General features: G+C 39.5%; 2 protein-coding genes across 3 annotated transcripts in view; both read right to left on the bottom strand.

Annotated features, from left to right (window-relative positions):
• Positions 1-4,462: 4,462 nt before the first annotated feature.
• On the bottom strand, positions 4,463-6,513 carry LOC134640047 (dickkopf-related protein 1-like). The gene is made up of 4 exons (XM_063491621.1): positions 6,005-6,513; positions 5,741-5,885; positions 5,428-5,562; positions 4,463-5,301 (listed from the first exon to the last, which is right to left on the bottom strand). The coding sequence occupies exons 1-4, from the start codon at positions 6,218-6,220 to the stop codon at positions 5,036-5,038; spliced, it is 762 nt and encodes a 253-aa protein (XP_063347691.1). The 5' UTR covers positions 6,221-6,513; the 3' UTR covers positions 4,463-5,035.
• Positions 6,514-8,273: 1,760 nt separating this feature from the next.
• LOC134640112 (cGMP-dependent protein kinase 1) overlaps positions 8,274-21,137 on the bottom strand; it is a 97,762-nt gene continuing 84,898 nt past the window's right edge. For both annotated transcript variants that reach the window (XM_063491719.1, XM_063491718.1), the window contains exons 9-18: positions 18,726-18,800; positions 14,219-14,315; positions 13,978-14,117; positions 12,796-12,885; positions 12,442-12,583; positions 11,814-11,977; positions 11,464-11,586; positions 11,313-11,375; positions 11,162-11,228; positions 8,274-11,069 (exon numbers count right to left, since the gene is read on the bottom strand). In XM_063491719.1, coding sequence (XP_063347789.1) covers positions 10,971-11,069; positions 11,162-11,228; positions 11,313-11,375; positions 11,464-11,586; positions 11,814-11,977; positions 12,442-12,583; positions 12,796-12,885; positions 13,978-14,117; positions 14,219-14,315; positions 18,726-18,800 — 1,060 coding nt within the window. In that variant the 3' untranslated portion in view covers positions 8,274-10,970. The remainder of the gene's footprint in view (positions 11,070-11,161; positions 11,229-11,312; positions 11,376-11,463; positions 11,587-11,813; positions 11,978-12,441; positions 12,584-12,795; positions 12,886-13,977; positions 14,118-14,218; positions 14,316-18,725; positions 18,801-21,137) is intronic.

Below are 21,137 nucleotides of genomic sequence, written 5' to 3'. Positions count from 1 at the left end.
CAGCAGTAGCAGATGGAAGGAACACCAAGATGGATCAAACTAGTCATCCATTAGCCTCCCTGGTGAGTACACTGTCTCTCACAGCAGCAAGAAACAGGCGCCTTGGTGTCACCACATACACTTGCCTACGCAGATCTCTGAATAAGTAAAAATAAGCATGACAAAGATATTACAAATGAATAATTCAGCTAAAAATATGTCCCTACCCTAAGAGGACCTTGTTTCAAACCAATGTTTCTTTCTGAAAGGCTGCAACTAACTGGTAAGCTTATGTAAGACCAGCATAGGGAAGCAGCTAGTAGGCAGGTATCTAAAAAGTAGGCTACATCATGACAGTGAAGTTTATCTTCTCATCTTCATCACCGGAAGATAGCTAATGAACATACTTCAAAAAATGTGAAATTATGACTTTTAGTGTAGAGCTAGGATTTAGCCCAGCGTAGCATAAAGACTGAAGGCCTGAAAGGCAAGGGTGAGTTTAAAAATGCCTCAAAAACCTTGATACTTGAGTACTTAACTCCTTTTTATATTTAACAAAACAGCTATTTGAAATCCTGTGTTCTGCTTTGTTTTTCTCACTGCTATATGCCAACTGTGCAGAACTTTATGAAGTCACCACAATACCAAATTTAGGCCCACGGTGCTTGTTCAAAGACCAGAAAAAAAATCTGTGTTCTATCTGGAAAATTACACTATAGTCTTTAACACTGCCAAGAATAGCTGAATGAATAAGCAATTAAAATTTGAATGAACACATAACTGTTCCTAAATTTATATATGTATAAAAAAAACCCTTACTGCTCTGTAGACAGACACAGGCTAACTGGTTCCCTTGCATCCACGCATGCTACAGTCACACTAGGGAAAAGAGTAGTTGGAAATGGCAGCACGACCAAAAGTCTTGTGACCGTGTGCAAAGAACGTATGATCTTGGTGTCTTTGAAAGGTTTGCTTTGAAGACATGGATAAGGTCTGCAGTACAGTCAGCCTTCACAACAATTTTAGTGGATCAAAACACCAATGAAATGGGAATAAGATGGATTAAGTTTGTGATGAATCTGCTTTGAGTTTGCGATTGAATGGGGAATTGAACTGAATTAAAATAACAAAAAAAAGTAAATCTGCTTGTGTAATAATGTTAATATTTGTAATAAATTAGCAAAAATTGCAAATCCCAACTCCATACACAGAAAACTTCAGTTCAATAATAATGAATTGAATTGAAAAATAGGGACATACATGCTGCAGGATGTCAATTTAACCTAAAAAGACATAGGCACACTGCAACCTTGCTTTTATATAGTAATATAACTAATTAGGAACCAGTTGAGTTGTTGTCTCCTGCTGCAAAGAGAGGCTCATGGATTAAGATTAGGATTGATTGCAATGTCCTGGGAATCTGCATTTGGTCTTCAACGGAAAAACAAAACGTACAGCAAGTCGTAAGATAGTTGGTGTCTCACTTTTACTCCAGCTGGACTGAGCCATTATACAGACTGAGCAAATCAGATCCTCACTCAAAATTAACATAGAAACGTGAGTAATGTTGACCTTTTCATCTCACTCTCGGAAACAATGCTTATGCTTTTAAATTAGGTTCAAATCCATGCTACGGGGAAGATCGGCTAAGAGAAGTGAAACGCAATATATAAATAAGTGAGCGAGAACAATTGTCTCCGGTAAATTACCTGGAACGTAACATGAAACCCAATCAAAGAACAGCATGTCATCAACTCACTCTGTGAAAACCCTTGTTTCCCCTGCTGTGTTGACATCAACTAGGAGTTAAATAAGTGGAACAAACCTGTTCTCCACCTGCATTCACACACTCACCACATTGTGCTGAATGAGTTGTCTTTTGTTTAATTATTATTTCCCAAGGAGAGGGAGATTTCCACTTATTGCTCAACTAGGCTGATTGTCATCCCACAAAGATGAATAGTGAGCATTGTGCTTCTCTCCTATGAAGTGATCAGTGCCAGCACCCAGAAGTTTGACACCTCCCTGTGAAATGTTGTTTACATAAGAGCTTGGGTTTGATCCGAATGCTCATTCCAGAAGTATGCCATCTCTTTCATCTGACAAAATAACATGCATTCCGTCTGTGTACTCTGCTTCATTTCTTTACCCTTTCATCTCTTGACGGTTCACTCATGAGTTTGTTAACTCGGGGATGTCTGTCGATGGTGTTTGGCAGCAGAGCTAGAATAACAATGGTTGATATACCAAATACTCAGGCAGATAAAAGCTTTTCATACTTTTTAGATTGTGACGGTAGATAAGCAAATCATTTCTGTTTTTATTGCCCATGAAGTTTTATTAAAAGACTTGAAGAATGTCTATCCACCTAGATCAGGCTCGAGTTCGCTTTATGTTTGGGTTGTGCAAACACACAGGAACGCGTAAACAGAAATGAAAAGTGTTAATCAGTATTTTCATGAATTGCAGCCTGGATTTGTTCTGTTAAGATAAATGTTTACTGTAGTTACTTGTTTCCAGTTTTTGGAAGCATACAGTAGCATGAAAACGCATGCCAGTGGACGTGCTGATTCATTCTTGTGGTATGACAACAGCAAATGTTGTTGGTTAGGATGCCGCGGCGTGGGCGAGTGTGCTGCTACGCCAAACGTCTCACACCCGAAATTTCACCCCTACAAGGGTTTGCGAGTCTGTGTGTACATGTGCGCTGCTGTAAATGTGTACAAACTGTTCAGCTGCATGTGGGGACATGACTGTGTGTGCGTGTGTGTTTGTGTGTGACAGTGTCTCAACGCTGCTGACGTTGAGTTTGTTTCTCCGGACTCCACTAAATGTTCCTTAGCTGCCTGTGTAAAGTGAACACACACACAAACAAACACACACAACCTGGCCTTCCTTGAGTTAGGGCACATGCCTGTGGCCTGTGTAAGTCTGTGGTTGGTGTAATGATGACAGGCTCACACACATACTCACAGATTCCAGGACCCCCACAAACATGACTTGGCTGAGCCTGCATGGTATATTGTGCTGCTGACAATGCTACCATTATTCTTAATTACTCTCAAGAATGGACGCTAAATTATTTAAATGGAGTGTGTCTCTCTGAATGTCTGGCTGCCTCTTGGTCAATGTGCCTATCCTCAGCAGTGGTGGAACAAATACCCAGATCCTTTACTTCAGCAAAATGGCAGCACCACAAAGTTACTATACCCTAATCATAGAAAATGTGAGTAGTGTAGTTAGTAGGTAGGATTATAAACACTGTACTCATTATGCTGGGAAAGTGGCTTCTGGCTCTGTTATACTATCTTACTATTATTAATTTCCATCAAAATGAGAGCTTTCTTGTGTTTTCTGATGTTTTTTTAAATACATAAAAAATTGTTTTCCAAAAGGTTGAGGTAAATCTAAAATAAAATAAAAGTAAATAACTAGAGCGAGCCACACAAATACCTTAGTGCAAGATTTGAGCCGATGGTTTTGTTTTTCCACCACTAATCTTCAATGACAGCCAGAGTAAACCTCACCTTGTCTTCTTTGGACAAACTTCAAGCTAATGTCTGTGGATGTAAACAGATGAAGAGGTTATCTGGCTCGGTCAGATATCAAGAGTGTCTTGTGCGTCTTTTGATCTGACAAGAGAATCAAACAAAAAGTATAGTAATTTCCTCACCATCTTCTAATCTAAACATGTCTAATTACAGGTACCAAGGTGTATTTGAGTGGATTCATAGCCTACATATTAGAGCACATCTATTGCGCAACAGCCAGGAAATGGGGTGTGCTGTGCAATTGGAGAGACTGAGAACTTTTTTTGTTGTTGTTGCATCACAGAAAAAGTGCTGTGGTGCACCTCATTTCATGAAGCCTTGTGTAGATTGAGTAAGATGAAATAATTAAAGGCTTTAACTTGGATAGCCAGCTATCTGCTCTGCTGCACATGAAGGCAGGAGCATCATAATTAGAAACTAGCCAACACCAAAGGTGTAGGTGGCAAACACATTCGTCAGGACACAGATACTTAGTTATTACCTCTTTGTAGGCATCATTTGATATAGTGGGTTGCCTTCATCTGATGATATAGCCTTGATTGACCATTCTCTGCTTTCACAGCAGGACCTGACGTGTTGAGGCTCCAGTAGTAACTCATTAGAGTTGTATGTTTGTTGTAAGTCTTTTTGGGTCTGTGTATTTCTTCCTGTAACAACTATGTTTAGTGATTCTGGGCCAGGTTAAGCACCACAGACATCCTTCAAACAACTTTTGCTTTTCAGAAGGGGACAGTTGTTATTTTTCTGTGTACCAGCTACTATATGAAGACTAAATCATTTAGTTTTTAACTTTTGCAAGAAACCTCTATAAATCCTACGTAAAGCCCCCCCCCCCCCCCCCTTTTTTTTTTTTTTTGCTGCAGTAGATTCAAATTAAAAAAAAAAACAAAAAACGAGGAATAGAAAGACTGCGTTAAGATTATCACGTGACATTTAATAAAACAAATATATTCAAATTTTCAATAGATAACATTTCTTATAAAACATTATATATAACACATTTACAATGCATGCAGCACCATGTCTTTATAATACTGGTGTTGACAGAATGTAATAGCTCATTTAAGTGCCACATCCAGGGAAATATGTACAATACAGTAATTTACTGCAATAACCGTGGCATGAAGTTCCATAAAAAGAGAAACAAAACAGCTCTGCCATTACCAATGACATGCATTGATCTTCCTAATACTTCTGAAATGTCACTTCCTAACTTCCGACTCCTCATCTGCTGAAAGGGAATTGAATCAGTCCATCTTGCACTCTTGTATCCCTTTGGGTGTATCACTTTTCCAGGAATCATGTCTATCCTTCCGGCTGATGTGTTTGTGTCAGCAACTTTGGCAGGAAAGAATGTCTTAGGTGTCTGTGTGCATGTGTGTGTGCGTGTGTGTCAGCATCTCTTGTGTATGCAAGTGTTTGTCAGTGTCTGTGACTGAGTTGTGGGTTTTGCTGGGCGTGTGAGTGTGCAGGTTTCTCTTTCTGTGTGCATCCACTCGTTCATGTCAGCGTCTCTGACAGGTGTGTAGGTTCCGGGCTGCAGTCCTGCTGACAGTGTGATCTCGCTCTCCTTTCTCTGGTCGGCAGGCCAGCCCTTCGCCGCAGTCACAACGCTGGAACAGCTCCAAGCCATGGTTGCCTTTCCTGCGGTGGCGCGTACACACCTGGCCCTCTGTCAGAACAGGCTTACAAATGCGAGACCAGAAGTGTCTGGCACAGCAAAGACCCTCGGAGCAGTCTGCAGATCTCAGGCAGGCATCCCCCTCTTGGCCTGGAGATGAGGGGGGGAGAGAACAAAGTGAAAATATGTTACATGGAACAGACCTCCCTGAAAACTTCCTACTGCTGTTACTTGAACCCAACAGATAAGACCAGTGATTTTTAACAGCACACTTACCTTTGACAGCATGAGGCTGGTTGCTATGGGCAGTGGGAGGCTTCTTGGCTCGATGCTCCATGGTACTGTTGTGTGTGTGCCAGCCAGTGGTGAGGGCTACATCTGCGCCATCTAAGTCATTTGCCTGGCAAACACCTGAAAAGGTAAAAGAGGAAAATAAATAACTGCATTTAGGGTTTGCAATTAACACTACAGAAAAAAGCCCTTAGTTAATTAAGATATAAATAATAAGTAAAAACTTAAATAAAAAAAATACAGATACAAGATGACTAAAAGAAAACCAAAAGTCATTACTGATTTAAAATGAGCTCACCGTTGCTGCAGCGGTTTCCTGCACAGCACATCGAGTCCCTTGCGCAACGCTTTCGGTTCTTACGGCAGGGTAGGCAGACGCCTCGAGCATCGTTGCAGAATTCCTCACCTCCGCACTCTTCATCATCCGTGCAAACACCTGAGGTCTATATATGATTAAAAACAAAAATATTATGTCAGGAAGTATATTGCTATGATTTCTGTGACAAGCGAATCACTATTGTGATGCACAGACTCGACTTTTACGCACGGCTGAGTTAATTACCTGCAAGGTGTCTGCGGGTAATTTGTGTCCCATGCTACCAGAAGGTGATGTTCGAGGACTCGGACTGACACTATCGGTATCTTTAACAACGGGAGCGCCGGGTAGGTTTTTGATCGCGTTGGAGTTCGTCAGGACTGTGCCCGCGTAAACGTCCCCAAGGTATCCAAACAGCGTGAGATACACAGCCAAGAAGCGGTGGACTGAAGGCATCTTCATGATTCCTTTCTTAAATTCTCCGGCAAACACACGATAAGAATGTCCCTTTTGTTTTGAGAAGAAGAGTGACAAAGTCCAAAACGGCCTTGAATCCAGAATCCTAAAGTTTCCAGAGAGTTTCGGAACGATGTTTGGAAGTCTCCTGACTCGCAGTCCTGGGATGATCTCTCTTTATACATGTGGACCTGTTTGTCTTCCCGCCCCTCGCTGTGCACTACAAAGGCGGAGGGGTGGAATTTCAAACAGAGACCCACTGTACGGAAATGGCCATCTCTGCTCCCTGCACAGGACAACGTTTCAGTGTTTGTGATGATAATGACCTGCAAAGTCTGTCTGAATACCCATCACACAGTGTCGTACACGGGAAATAACGCCCCCCACCACCAGTCAGTACTTACTCTATCCAGTCAGTATAAAATAAATAAATAAAAACATAAAAAATACAGATGACAAATAATGTTTTCTTTAATATTTTTTTCCAATGTGTTTTAAAAGTATTACTCACAAATTCATCACTCTTTGTTTAAACGATCACTCAATAACATTTGACGGAATAAAATGCCTCGAGTCCCTCCTCCTTTGATAGATCTCTTATGAATAAGAATTTTATATTTTAAACACATAAATCACACATCGGGAAGAGCTTTTTTCTCCATTTTATTGATCACTTATTTTAATTTTCGCAATTACTGTTAAGTTATCAAAATAGGCGGGTAGTATATTTTTCAAACTATTATAGGTATAACTTTATAAAATAAAAACAATGACGTTTTTCTAAATGTGGTAGCACATTTGATTTGTTGACTGATTTTGATTTATATCTCTGATAGGACTGTATTTCTGATGACAACTTACCTGCGCATCTTTGTAGAAGCCGTTTGCTTATTCCAGTTTCTTTGACATCCTTTGGCTGCCCTTTGGCTGTGTGAAGACAGCGATTGAAGTTACTTAAGTCGATTAACTACTTCATTTGATCCCTCTGATTGCAAAGGGGGCAATTATCCCCCAACGTGTGCTTGATTACACCAGTTGCGGACATCAATGTGTAGGATATGCAGACCATTAAGGGGTGTGAAAACTTTGCCGAATTAATGGACTTCCGTGGAGAGGCCTTTCAGGGTTGACTGGCACTTTGAGATTAAAGGCGACTCTGATCTACCCTGCTCTTTGACCCTTTAGGCTCCACCACTTCAAGAAGGAGAAATGTATTTGAGAATATTCAAATTAAGTCTCGATGTTGTTTTTCCACGTGAATCTGCTGATAACCCCACATCGCAGTAGACCTGTCTCTGTGTTTGTCCTTAAGTTGTTATCTATCGTCCCTTTCCTGAGAGATGTGAGCTCTTCTGATTTATTTATTCACCTTAAACCTTTAGTGACACTGATTTCAAAACTTTTTGCACTGTGAACAGTCAGTTTTCGCTGTGCAAGAAGAGCTCCCTTCAGATGCTGAAGTGTGTGATAAAAAACAAGAACTTAAGTTTCTCCTTGTAGATATGTTAGCACTTGGACGTCATCTGCTGGTCACGGAGCCTTTATCCGAAGTTTGAGTGTGAGAACGTGCCTGCGTATGTAGAAGAATAAGCGATGCGCCATAGACACCTGACAAACACACTAGCACTTTGCGCATTTGAATTGCTGCATATCTTTTGAAGTAGAGCTTTTATCTCCACTTTACTGAATGTCAGTACTGGTAAGGTGAGCTCCTTTGATGCACTTTGATCCCCTTTGATCTCACAGAAGTGTCACCCTGTTGTTATGGCTGAAGCCATTTCCCTGTGCCCCAAACAGATTTGTTGTGCGAACAACACGGAGGCCAGAAAAGCTGAATCATCCGCACTTACCACTAAGTGGATGACATTAAACTCTTGGAGTGATTATTAGATATCTGGGAACTTTAAGCGGTTCACATGAGGCTGAGGCACTTGCGTGAAGGGACGTTTTAGTCTTACCATTAGCTCCCCCTTGTGGCAACTACAGCGAACTCTGCACAGCACAAGTTTGAAAGAACACAGCACACACGACTCAAAAGTATTGTTTTTACTCTATAATTTTAAAAATCGTACACGTGGCACTCTGCAAAATAAGTTACAGCAGAAAAATAACAACACAAGGCAAATATCAGGTAACTTTGCAGAAGGCAGTCAATAAAAACTGAAAACCAGTGGTTTGGTAAGTTATGACATACATAAGGCTTTGTGAAAACATACCCCCCACCCTCCCCCGACACAGTAAAACACTTATGGTTTAGAATTAAGATTTCTTCTTGTGTTTAGTTCTCCATTAATAGAGTCATATAATATGTATGTTTGGCTTCCTGGGGTGAATGCACATAGGAGAATTTTGCCTTCAGTACTTTCTGCCTAGAAAGGCTTTGCAATACATGATTAATATCGTCAAAAGGATGAATTTTAACTGTTTCTTCAAGCTTTACCACGTAGATTTGCTGCCTAGACACAAGCAAACAATGACCGTAAACTACAACGGATAAGAAAGCTTTTGAAAGGCAAACTTCTCCTGCTAGTGGGGTGAAATGTGACTTGAGTTTTTGAGCCAAACAGTGAAAAGAGAATTTGAATCGTGATGAGATATGATTAATGCTGACATTCTGTCAAAGACTGTCAACAGTGATAAAAATATTTCCATATTTGTATTGGCAAAATATTCCTAACTGCAAATCATTCTTGCCGTCTCTAAAAGCTCAAATTTACTGACTGAAACAAGTGATGGATGGTCTTTCTGAGCCATGATTAATGTTCACTGGTGTTTTGTATCAGGCCAGTAGTGATTGACTTCAAAAGATCACATTAGATATGTGGAGAAAAGCATGTCATTGCAGCCATATCAGGTAGGATAGCTTTTAATCATTTTAAATGTTCCCGTGACATAAATCAAAGGCGTAAGCAGGAAATTTATTTCATATATTTTGTAAGCCATCAAATGACTAGAAATTCTTTGTGGTGATTAATGTGGTTATTAGATATAAGAAAGGATGAAAAGCAGCCATCTAAGAGGACACATACGTTTTTGAGGTGTATATGTGTTCATGCAGCATTAAAAAGGTCTTGTGATGTAAATTTTGTATGCCATTGACTTAAGGCACTTACATTCCTTTTGACTTCATGTTCTGATTTTTGGACGCAAGAGGTGACGAGCTGGGCGAGAGATCATGGTGATCAAAGTTGAGATTTCACAAAATATAACCTTATTTATTTAGCTTCTTTTTGCCTCTAGGAGACATTTCAAGATTCCCACACGATTATGTTAAGTCAAGATAGTCTTATGATAATGCAAATGTGGTAAATCTGAGTTCCAAATAAACAGAAGGATGATTTTTTTTTCATGGCTGAACTCAAACTGGTGAAACCTGTTTAAAAACCTCGACAATACCACAAGTGATAAATCATCGATCAAGTTCACAAATTTATACAAGTCTCCAATTTTTCTAAAGAATGCTGTCAAGTACGTTACAAAGTAATCAAGCACAAAAGAAATCACAATACAAAAACAAAGAACCAGTACTGTCATCTCAACATCGCTTATTATAATTTATCAACAGCACCAAAGACATCAAAACCATGTTCACAGTTATGTCAGTACTATACAGGAGAGGACGTCCGGTTTGGGTGGATTCAAGAAGTGACTGAAAAACAAACTGAAGACGGATGTAGGCAGAGAAGCATTTTTATGCATGATTTTTTAATTTTTTTAAAGCCTATTATAGAACAGAAAAGTGTGACCTCTACTTAAGCTTAAAATGAGCTATAACTGTGGATTTTCTCAGTTAATGGTCTTAAGTGCATAAGGACACATTGCTTCATGGAAATACTAGCTGACATTTCATGTGTGCCGGTGTGTGATTCATTAAAATTTTAAGGAGGGCACTTTAAGAGTCACATCTCTTTCCACTGAATGCACTGTGTTTGTGCTTTTCAAGGTAGATTAATCTCACATAAATTGTACTAAGTATTTGATTTCAGCCCAGTAACGTTCATGTGTGACAATAGATCTCATAAATTCAAATACTACGTACCATTCATATTGTGTTTTCAATAAGAAGAAAAATCTGTGACATTCAGATTAGTCGTGAGCACTTGGTACCAGTTGCACTTGCCATCTGTAGTGTGTAGACGTCTACAAAGCATTACAGATTGCAGAAAGCAGCTGCATGTTGATAACCAGGGACCAACTGCAGTATCATCATATCCCCTCCCAGAGTCCACCAAATATTTCACTAAAGATTGCGGAAAAACGAATCTATAAAAAAAGACAAAACAAATAACCATCCCCTTCCTCTTTTGAGCGGTTGTCAACATATAGTTCCTTTTTCTAGTCGTAGAAGCAAAACTTCGACAAACTTTAAAACATTCATCCATCCACTAAGCATCTCTTCATGTTACATGGGAAAACCTGGCTCCGTTATCAGCCTCTGTTGTATTTGTGTGTGTATGTGTGTGTTTGTATCCCTGCACTTTCTTTGCCTTTTAGTTCCAAGTGTAAAACAACACCGGAGAAGTGCTACAGCAGTCCCGTTATAAATGCTTGATCCAGAGCCACAGTGAAATAAAGGCATATCGGTGACCCAGAGGGTTTGCCATCCAACTATTTATCTTCTTTTCCATATCTTCTCTTTCATTTTTAATGCAGTTTTGTTTTTCACAACACAGCCATGTCCTCCATTAATGACCTCCAAACCATTAAAAGCCAACAAAAGAAGAGTTTCTTCTGGTTTCAAGAGAAGAGGAGGACTTCAAAAATCAACGTCCCAGCCGGAGTTGTCATCAGGAGGTGGGTCTTCATTGTCCTCTGGGAAGCTGTCAAAATTACTTGTGTCAACTGCTGATGTGACCTGGTAGAAACACAAAATAATCTTTCACATAAAGAATAAGCAACAACTGAGTGGCTATAAAACAAAACAAAACGGGCACAGCGTGCACTTACATTAGGGATAATAGGTGGTGTCAGTGTCCCCTTCTTCAAACCTTCCCAGTTAAAGCCCTCAAACCATCTAAAAGAAAAAATAGCATTACTTCATCATTGTACAGCGAGCAAATTAATACAAATGTCTGGACTGAGTAATGCGTTTTCTCACTTGTGCTTTTGGATGTCTTTGACACCGTTTTTCAAGTTTCCCAGTCTTTCAGAAGGATTATCCCTGAAGTAGAAAAAATAATATATGATTCAGCACGCAGACCACTTAAATGAATTACTATGTATAAATGTCTACAGGCACAAACACTTACCTGCATAGCTTTTTGATTAGGTTGGCAGCATTTTTGGTAATTTTCTTTGGAAACTCAATCATGTCAATTCCTCTCAAGATGATGTTGTAGGTTTTCATAGGATCAGGGCCAGAGAATGGAGGACTACACAACAGAGGCCAACATATTACTTTGAAGTAAAAAGTGCTTAAGTGTGGACAATTATGTAATCAGCTACCATCAAACTGTTCTGTATAAATTGTGCAATGAGCTGACACATTTTAATTTTCACCAGGTGACTCAACATTTCCAAAACGTTTTGCACGTATATAGCATTACCGCAAAAACTTCATAAACAAGTTTGTTAAGGACAAGCCCGGGCCTGTGAGTACCTGCCAGTTAGGAGCTCAAACATAAGGATTCCTAGAGACCAGTAGTCAGCTGAGATGTCGTGGCCCTTGTTCAGAATGATCTCTGGTGCTACATACTCTGGTGTCCCACAGAAGGTCCACGTTTTCTTCCCAAACCCAATCTTCTTGGCAAAGCCAAAGTCCACCTAAAGAAAACAACGATTTTGTTGTCAGATTGTAGTAATCAGGCAAAGAAAAATTTGACTTAAAATCCTTCTCGTGGTATTTTGGTTCCTATCAGATCATGTTCACTCTTATGCATACTAATGGTGGAATGAAAATGGTGGAAATAGTGGCGTTGCTGGTTTTGGAGCTGAGCTGAGTAGCTGCTGGCTGCTCTGCCAAAAGAGACAAGCTGGTTTCTCCATGATGAGAAAAGGGAATGTTGGTGTACCTCAAAAAACAAAACCTAGCATAGCCTTAGTTATACTTCTCTTCACACTGTGATTACTCTTGTATTTAATGTGTGGCAGTATTCAAAATGATTTTTGACATTTCACATACATCAGAGAAAGATGGCATTTGTCTTTTTTTTGCATCATCGTAAATCTCTCAAAAACACACAAACATCCAAGTTAGAGGTTTCTGTGTTTCCATGTTGATCTCTTACCAGTTTGGCATAACCCCTGTGGTCCAATATAAGGTTCTCTGGTTTAAGGTCTCTGTAGATAATGCCTTTGGAATGCAGGTAAGCAAAAGCCTCAACTACACAGGCTGTGTAAAACCTGGTGGTCGAGTCCTCAAATGAACCCCTGTAAACACAGCAGGACAAAAGAAGATGAAAATTGTAACTTACATCAAATAGTAAAATGTGATACACTTCCTATAATGTAGCTATAAAATCACTAGATATGTTGGTCAAAGCGGGACTCAAATATCATTTTACCAGAATTAACTTAACTGCCACACCTTTCTTTGCCATATAATTGTGTGTGTGTGTGACATTAATCCTTTATGAGTTTACCGGTCTCTAAGAATGGTCCATAGTTCTCCGCCTAAACATGCTTCCATCAACATGTAGAGGTATTTGCTGTCCTTGAAGGTTCTGTACAGTCTGAAAACACACAGAAGTGTTTGTTATGACAAACTGCTGTAAAATTCATAACCACACAACTATTATTTGGCAGAAAAAAGCAATGAATTCATCTTCTTAACCAAAAATCCTATAATCTATTTTGAACACATGATAATACGGAAATAAAGCAGTCTGTTGTTGGCCAGGGATTTCCTTTGATATAATTCAGTATTTAAACCGTTTGTTAAAATATACATAAATAATTTTAGTAAACCTCAATAAACGGTGTACAGCAAAACACTCCCAAAGTGTTTAATTGGATTCAAGTGAGGGGACATACCTCTCCAAACCAAGTGTTTTTTAAATTGTCATGTTGCTAAACGTCTCTCGGGCCACGCATCTCAAGCCTGTGAGTTATCTTGTCATTCAGTATTCCAGCACACAAACTAGCATTCGTCTCTATTAAAACTTTCCTGAACTGTTTGCATCGCCTTATCAGCGCTCTCCCACCTTCATGTTTTATAGTCAGTACCAGGGTGCTCCTGGCCACAAGCACACCAATGAAGCTGGATCAAAATTGGCATAAATAAATGTATTTCATCCAACTAAAGATTGCCCTGCCGGTGTTTGTCATGCTCCTTTTCATGTTCTTGTTGCATTTTAACTGTGCAGTCTCGTGCTATATCATCAGAAAAATGACTTCTGAAACACTGTTTTCCACAGATAATCTCTGTGCCAAGTCAGAAGTACTTAATAGAAAGCAAATTGTGCGTGCCCTCATTATTCAAAGGTGACTATTGAACCATCTGTTATTGGTAGCACAGTTTCCCTAAACCTCCTAACTACTGCTGCAGCTGTGTTTTGTTAGCCTGCTGATGCTTGTATCACCCATCTTTATTCTTGTTCAGGCAGTTCTTTATTATTGTTAAGCCACGCCATATTACATACAAACCAAGCCAAAATGAGAAAGCTGTGATGATGGCAGGCTCTTTTTGTTGCCACGTTCATTATATAAGTCTTAATAGGGAATGTCATTTTTAATAACTCTTACTTTGTTCACCAGAATTAAACATTTAGTAAGATAAGCAAACTTTATTGAGCATTTGAAGGAAGCTAATGTTAAGAAGCTACCTAACAATGAAGTCAGAGTGGGCCTCTTGCATGATGAGCTTTTCTGAGCGAATGTGCTCTTGCTGTCTCGTGTCGACGATGTGCCGCTTCTTGAGGATTTTCATGGCAAATGTTTTGTTCTCATCACTCTTGAGCTGAACCTGCAGTGATAGGGAAAGAGAGAGATTCAAATAGCAACGTGTGCAGCTTGTCAGACAAGTCCAGAATATTCATGTTAATGTCACACTGCAGCGCTTCATACCAGCTCAACGCGTCCAAAGCCACCAACCCCCAGAGTGTCGATGATGTTAAAGTCAGCTAGGTTCAGATTGAAGAAAAACGCATTCTCTGCTTCATACCTGTGGGGCCAGGAAAAAGGGGAGGAAAGAACGAAGGGGAACAGGATTAGAGATGAGATGAAGGATGAAAGAAAACATAATCCACTTTCAACAACCTGAGACAAAATATCCGTCTCTCCTTGAGCTCATTTGTTTGCAAATCTTAGAGGATTTAACTCATAGTAATCTATCAAGGATGTTGTTGAGGATGTGGAGAGTATAAATATGAGCACATGAACAGGATGTTTTTGAGTTTAGTCTTCTGGCAAATTACTTTGACCTCTCTTCGATCACAGACTAACTGTCCCCAGCTTGTCCCCATTCTTTATAGGAAAGAACAAAGATGGGACATCCGTCACACAGGCTACTCACTACTCAGTTGGCTCAGAAGACATGCCTTGGCTCTGCCACTGAACTCCACAACATGCCGACATGCTGGCAGTGGAGATTGTTTCCACGTGTCCACCCCTTATCCCCAGATGCCCCGTGTCTTCTTTGGTTATTGTTTGATCCAGACAGAGTTTCATCAGCTCAGTTTCTGGATCAGTGGGCTTAGGACAGATCCAAGCCTGGATAGGCCTTTCTGGGTCACTCATAACAGACTATCGCCTCGACGTCAGGCCTCTTCTCTCTCAAAAATATTTCAGCTGTATGTTTATGTAGACAGCGACTTATCAAAAAACACCTCCACAGAAGACGTGTTTAGATAAGTCAGCAGCCTTCTTTCGCAGAGCTGCGGGGATTAAGATTATTTACAAAAATGTAGGTTAAACACTTTCAGAAAAAACTGTTCCAGGTTTGAATGTAATCAGTAAAATGTCAAATTACGTTTGCTTTACGCCATTCTAGCTTATCTGGCTATTCCAAGTGTTAAAAAACCAACCTAACTGTACTTGTTTGAGATCAGTTACACTGGAAACCTTTTCCCTAAGCTACGCGGCAGTGGACACTTTGGTGGCACGTGTTGGCAGGTTACTGAGCACGATGTTTCTCAGAAACACATCAGGTTACCAGGACACTCATGGTTTATTTGTGTATATGTATACACTATTACTATCATGGGAGATTTGCAGGTTATCCTTTCATCTTTTCTCCCCGACCCTGACCTGGATGCAGGCCCAGAAAACGCTCCAAATCCTAAAATAAGCGCTGCTTAAGAAAAGGAGACAAGTAACCAAGATTACATGTTTAGTGTGTGTGGTGCAGTATTGTTAACCCCTTAAAGCCTGAAATAGAAAATAATTGCAGGAAAATTCAATTTTTTTCAAAATGAAGAGTTTATTGAACCATCTCACAAATTTGTTTAAAAAATTATTACATTTTAATTTCAGTATACGAATTTTAATTTGTATTGTAGTTGCTTTTTTATCTGGCTTTTTGAAAAATTGCTTAAAAACGTGCAATTTATTTAGGTTTTTCAGGTGGGGGGGATCACTCTGATGATATACACGTCTCAAAAACCCACAAAAAACTGCACGTATCAAATATGATACACTAGGATGCGTCTGGGTTCAGTTAATTAAGGAGCGTTTCGCAAATTCTGTCAAGATATAGAAGGAATGAGAGTAAGGATATAATTTTACACTTTAGAATTTTACACTTGCTAAAACGGTTGACTAGTAATAGCAACGGACAACCAGCAGATGGCAGCGTTGCTTAATTATAAGGAGTCGGTATCAAAGCGCTGACGAACAAAAACTCTGTGCTATTCACAGCCGAAGCACAAAACGAGCCCCTTTTCTATTAGATAAGCAATGAAAGAATAAATTTGTCTTCTATTCTCTACAGATGATGAACATTTCTTCAAGCGGGTAACAATAGAAAACCATTAAGCTACTTTGCAATGTAATGAATAATTTTGTCACTGGCAAAACACAATGTCTCAATCAAGGACACGCAGTCTCTGTAGGAATCAATGAATGGTGGAGATATTCACTAAGGCAGCGACACACAATACCGTTTTTTCAGATAAGCAGAAAACTACACTCGTCTATCGCTATAACTGAGCCATGATATACCGGAAACTGGAATATGATACCAGAGAGAAGATCCAGTGAGACTGAAACCATACATCCACCTTAAATAGATGTCTAAACCATGACCTTGAATAAAAGTGAACACAGAGAGCTTAGCAGCATCTGACACAGTTTCCTGGACAGCATATGCATTATGAGGTTGCAATAAGATGTTACTTATAACTGCTAACATGAAAATCCATTACAAGCTCAGCATTACAAAGTGTTCCTATGCAGGTCAAGTAGCACCCCAGCGGGTGATAATCTGTATCACTGAACGAATGAGGTCATAAAAATGATGCAATCCCCGTGTGTCTAAAGTGTGTGTCAGTATTTGTGTGGGAGTGTGTGTACGATTATCCTCATTTACTTTGCCCCAGTTCTTCTTCATCAGACTGACTCAGGGGAGCAGAAAGAGGAGAAGAAAGCACTTCTGACCTTAAACCAGACTTAAATGTCACTTTTATTTATGGGTGATTCCTGTTTATTGAACTTCTACACTCCCAAAAGACACAGGACCCGCTGAGTCATAGTGGGTCATATTTTCTCATACATTTTTAGCTATTAAGGGTTTTTTCACCAGAAGGGCCCAAATTGCTGATTAAAGGTAAGTGAAAATGGCTGCTTGAAAGGGCAATTAGAACATTTTAATCATAAAGAGTGGGGAATAAAACTGGTGCCATCTAAATGGCGTTTATAATTTGAACAACAAGAAGCAGAAGATTATTTTTTAGATGATTTTATTCCTTTAAAAATAAAGGGTAAACATAAAGCTTCGGGATATACAGGTAAGATAATTTCAGATTTCTCTATAAAACATTTTCTGATAAGTCTGCATCGCTGGAGAAAATCAGCTTTTTTCTTTTACTTTGTCTTATCTTTAAATTCTCCCCTCACCTCAGAATATATAAAAGTTTTTATGAATGCAGTAGCAGTGTGCAGAATGTAGCATCTCCTTCTCAGAGAAGCAAGGCCTTGATCAAAATGTGAGCATATACAGTAGCATGTGGCAGGGAGCTAGTCTTTGAAGAAAAGACCTGTCAGCCCCGCAGAGAGCAGCTATAATTTCCTGTACAGCAACAGCACTACTGAAATATGCTTATCCACTGTGACCAATTAGAGACAGTTTCCATCACAGAGGGATTCTGACTCAGGCTTTCCTCAACAAGAAGCAAACGTGCTCTGCTGAGTGGGGAGTGCCAGCAAGAGACAACACAGCACGCAGCAGGGAAAGCTGCCTTAATCAGGGTGATGAGACAGATTTGAGAGAGCAGAGAAGGTGAGTGGGTCTAATTTGAGTTAAAGTTTTGGCTCGATGATAAAGTTATAAACATTTGTCGTGCAAAAGTACAACTTGTTACTCATTTGCATATAATCTAACTTGCTTAAGGAATCTTTTAAGCTGTCTGCAAGTCGCACTGTGTGACACAGACCTAATTAACTCGGGTACCTTATCTAGGTGGATGGATGGATGTAGAATGATAATGTAGGCTTTGATAGAACACAGTAATTCTCTCCTATCTTTTTATTTTGCCACACAAGATGCTGTATGCTTCATGGTGGGTCATTGTAAAGGCTTGGATCGTAAAACCAAGGCTTCTGCTAATACAACACAACAATATTTTGTTGATCATCATTTCATGCTGACAGCAACTGGATATTATGTTATCATATTATCATAGATCTACTGGCAGGCCAAACAATCATCAGTGGAGCCATAAAGTGGATCTGGCCAGGGCCGAAAGCCAGAGGTAAGGCACTATACGCCCCCTGTTATACCCATCAGTTTCTTGTTGCCTCTTTCCAACCCTGGTGGTATGTTTTGCTCTTGACTGCTCTGCTGACGACATGCCGCTGACTTGCAAAAGATCACTGGCACTCTCAGCTAGAAATCCACAGCACCGGGCAGACATCTAGTCTGTTTTGTCACCCTCTTGTTCTCTCTGTCTCTCTAAATCTATCTACATATGGGATAAGCTGTTCCTGCTCTCTGGCTCCCTGTAAACTGTCATTACTGGGTTCTTGTTTCTACTCACCTTGACTCTCAACATAGCGCTGAATCAGTGGGGTATCAGATTATGCCAAGAGATGGCTAAAAGAACCTCTAGATTCCCACCTCAATGCCAAAGTGCCTTCTATAGAGTCATTCTCCTATTCCCATAGTGAAGATAAAGTACATATTAATTCCTCCAGAAATAGAGGTGAAGGTTATAACGTATGCTTTCTGTTTCCCACAGAGTGTTGCATTATTACATAACAGAAGTAACGGCACGAAGCATTAACAGCTGACCTGCATGTCTCTTCGCAAAACACTGCAGGTGCTAGGCAGTCACATTGAGTGCATTTTTTAAACTAAGAATTACATTATTAAAGCAACCAACTCCTCCTAATATAAATGATTTTTTCTTTGTCTTACTTGGCTTTGGCATCAGCATCCTCATGGCCTTTGCTGGATACATCCTCCAAACTCCCAATCAGGTGCTTGAATGAACTGAAACACAGACAGTAACAGTTAAAACAGCACCTGGTGAAGCATTTTGACACTGTTTTGCTTGAAAATCTACAGACAATGCATGTCTAACTAACAGAGCATAAGTGTAAGTAACAAACATACATATATTCTGATTCGTTCTATGAGAATATATGAATCTGTTACTGTTAGCTTATGTTACAGGGAACAAAGCACCTTATATCTGTATAAGAAGCTGGCACACAGTATGACCAGTCTGCCATACACACTCCCAGTTAGTATTAAATATTCATCAGTCTGCTTTTAGAGACAAGCCTCTAAAAATCGCAGACGAGGAGACAGATGAGAAGACACAGCTACCCCAAAGAGGTGTAAAACAGTGTGATAGCAGATGGTGGGTGAGAGAGATTTTTGAGACAAAAGTAGATGCTTTGCATGAATATTTAGCGAATAAATTAAAAATTTAAAACGCACTGTGTTGAGTGATAAAGAAATCACGGTATTATGCAAGATAAAACTCCTCCCATGACAATATTTTATATCTTTTTCAGTACTAAATAAAGTCCGTTAAGTGATTTAGGTGATAGAAGCAGATCAACAACATATTTTTATTCCTCTGTATTTCTAATTACGATAAGAAGAAAAGTGCAAATTCTGAAAGTTAAAGAATAAGTTAGAACATATTAGATGGATCTACAGAACAATAAGCTTCACAGCATAATAACTTGCTGAAATAAAATCCTCCAAATTTCTTGAGAGATTTGGTACATGAAAAATACCTCCCGTGCTTCGGCTCATTTCTCCCTGAAGTATGGGTTTCTACGCAAAATAAAGATTCCAAACATCCTGGAAGAACAACTAGCTGACACTTTTCAAGCAGGGCTCATCAAGCTGTCAGCTAGAAGATGCACTGCATCTGGTGTTTTCTCCTGTTGAGACCATAATGCCTGCTAGCTAGGGCTGTTTCTGAGCTGAGCTTTTCTCTAAATGTTTGGCTGCTTACAGTGTCTATTGGACTGAGCCAGTAAATCCCTGCTGCTTCTTTTTTTTATTCTCTCTCGCTTTCCCACGGCTCCTGTAATTATCCTTATTTTACCTCTTAGCGTGCACAGTGTTTGATTTTTAAGCGTCACACGTGCACGGCTATTAAGAAAATAAACAGAAGGGCACAGAATACCAAAAGATTCAAAAACAAATATTCTGCACCAAAACCAGCCTGATTGAGGGACACAAATGCACACACTGAACCACTTTTGTGGGCCGTGACAGCATTAGCTGCTTGCATGAAAGGCAGCAGTAATCACCTGCACTGGATGACTCACTCACTATCCCCTCTGCTAGCTTTGAGGATGGCCCATTTGTGCCTGCTGTGTTCCCTAAGGCAACAGGGAGCCCCTTGGAAAGCTGATACCATTTCCTCTCCCCACACAGCCTGTCTCTTTTAAATGCAAGAGACAGCGATGCTACTAGACAGGCTGTTTCCTTACAAAGTAAGCGGTTATGAACTTTTTCAGATATACAATAGCTTAATCTTACTATTAAACATTATAAACACTGTAATTAAATGTCAAATTACATTATTGCAACTGGGGGAAAATAGCAAATGTTTGAGCTCAGACAAACATAGTTGTGCTGTGGGGTGATGTGCTAAAAATCAGTGGAGAAAATAGCAGCTGTTAGTCATTCCTGCATCTAGCATATATTTAAATTCTTTACTGAAAGTGGATTCTGGACATGTTACACCTAATTTTCCAGCATAACTGAACAAAGCAAATGCAAATTCATTTCTTTGTTCTGTGTGTGGAAAATATTTACATGACAATCAAGCTGAGCCCTGAACATAGAAACTGAACAGGCTTAGACGATGGCGTGATTACATTTCTGTAACTTTTATCATCTCTAAAATTTAATGTAGAGCAGAACTATTTAACATTGGCTGACATGCAGTGCCTGTAGTGACTAAAATCATACATTTTGAATCGTAGTGTAACGCTAAAACAAGAAAGGAAGACTCATGAAGTTAGCAATCTTATGCAATAACATTTGTATTACAGAATACAAATGCTTACATTATGTAACACCAGCTAACATAAACTGGTCATACCAGACCAAATATGGCTGCAACAGCACACCCTCTGAATATATTAAAGTTTGTAAATGTATAGTTTAATGTTTGTCGTTTAAATCCACCTTTTAAGCTCTAAAATATAAAAGAGATACCAATTAGGTTGAATCATGACCTAGTATAGGACCTTTTTACACATTTATTGAATTTATTGAATTTTGGAAAGCCTTGATGTTTTGAGCCAAACGCCAACTAAATGTGCCGTGGCCACTTGTAAAGGTGGCTACACCAGT

This window comes from Pelmatolapia mariae, linkage group LG13, assembly GCF_036321145.2.
Source record: "Pelmatolapia mariae isolate MD_Pm_ZW linkage group LG13, Pm_UMD_F_2, whole genome shotgun sequence".
In the NCBI taxonomy this organism is placed as follows: Eukaryota; Metazoa; Chordata; class Actinopteri; order Cichliformes; family Cichlidae; genus Pelmatolapia; species Pelmatolapia mariae.
This window is presented reverse-complemented; position numbering and strand designations above follow the sequence as displayed.

Excerpts from the sequence above, each read along its gene's own strand:
- LOC134640047 (XM_063491621.1), bottom strand. The coding sequence starts at position 6,220 with ATGAAGATGCCTTCAGTCCACCGCTTCTTGGCTGTGTATCTCACGCTG. Across the intron at positions 5,886-6,004 it reads TACCCGCAGACACCTTGCAG|ACCTCAGGTGTTTGCACGGA; the intron begins GTAATTAACTCA and ends AATCATATATAG. Across the intron at positions 5,302-5,427 it reads CCAGCCTCATGCTGTCAAAG|GCCAAGAGGGGGATGCCTGC; the intron begins GTAAGTGTGCTG and ends CCTCATCTCCAG.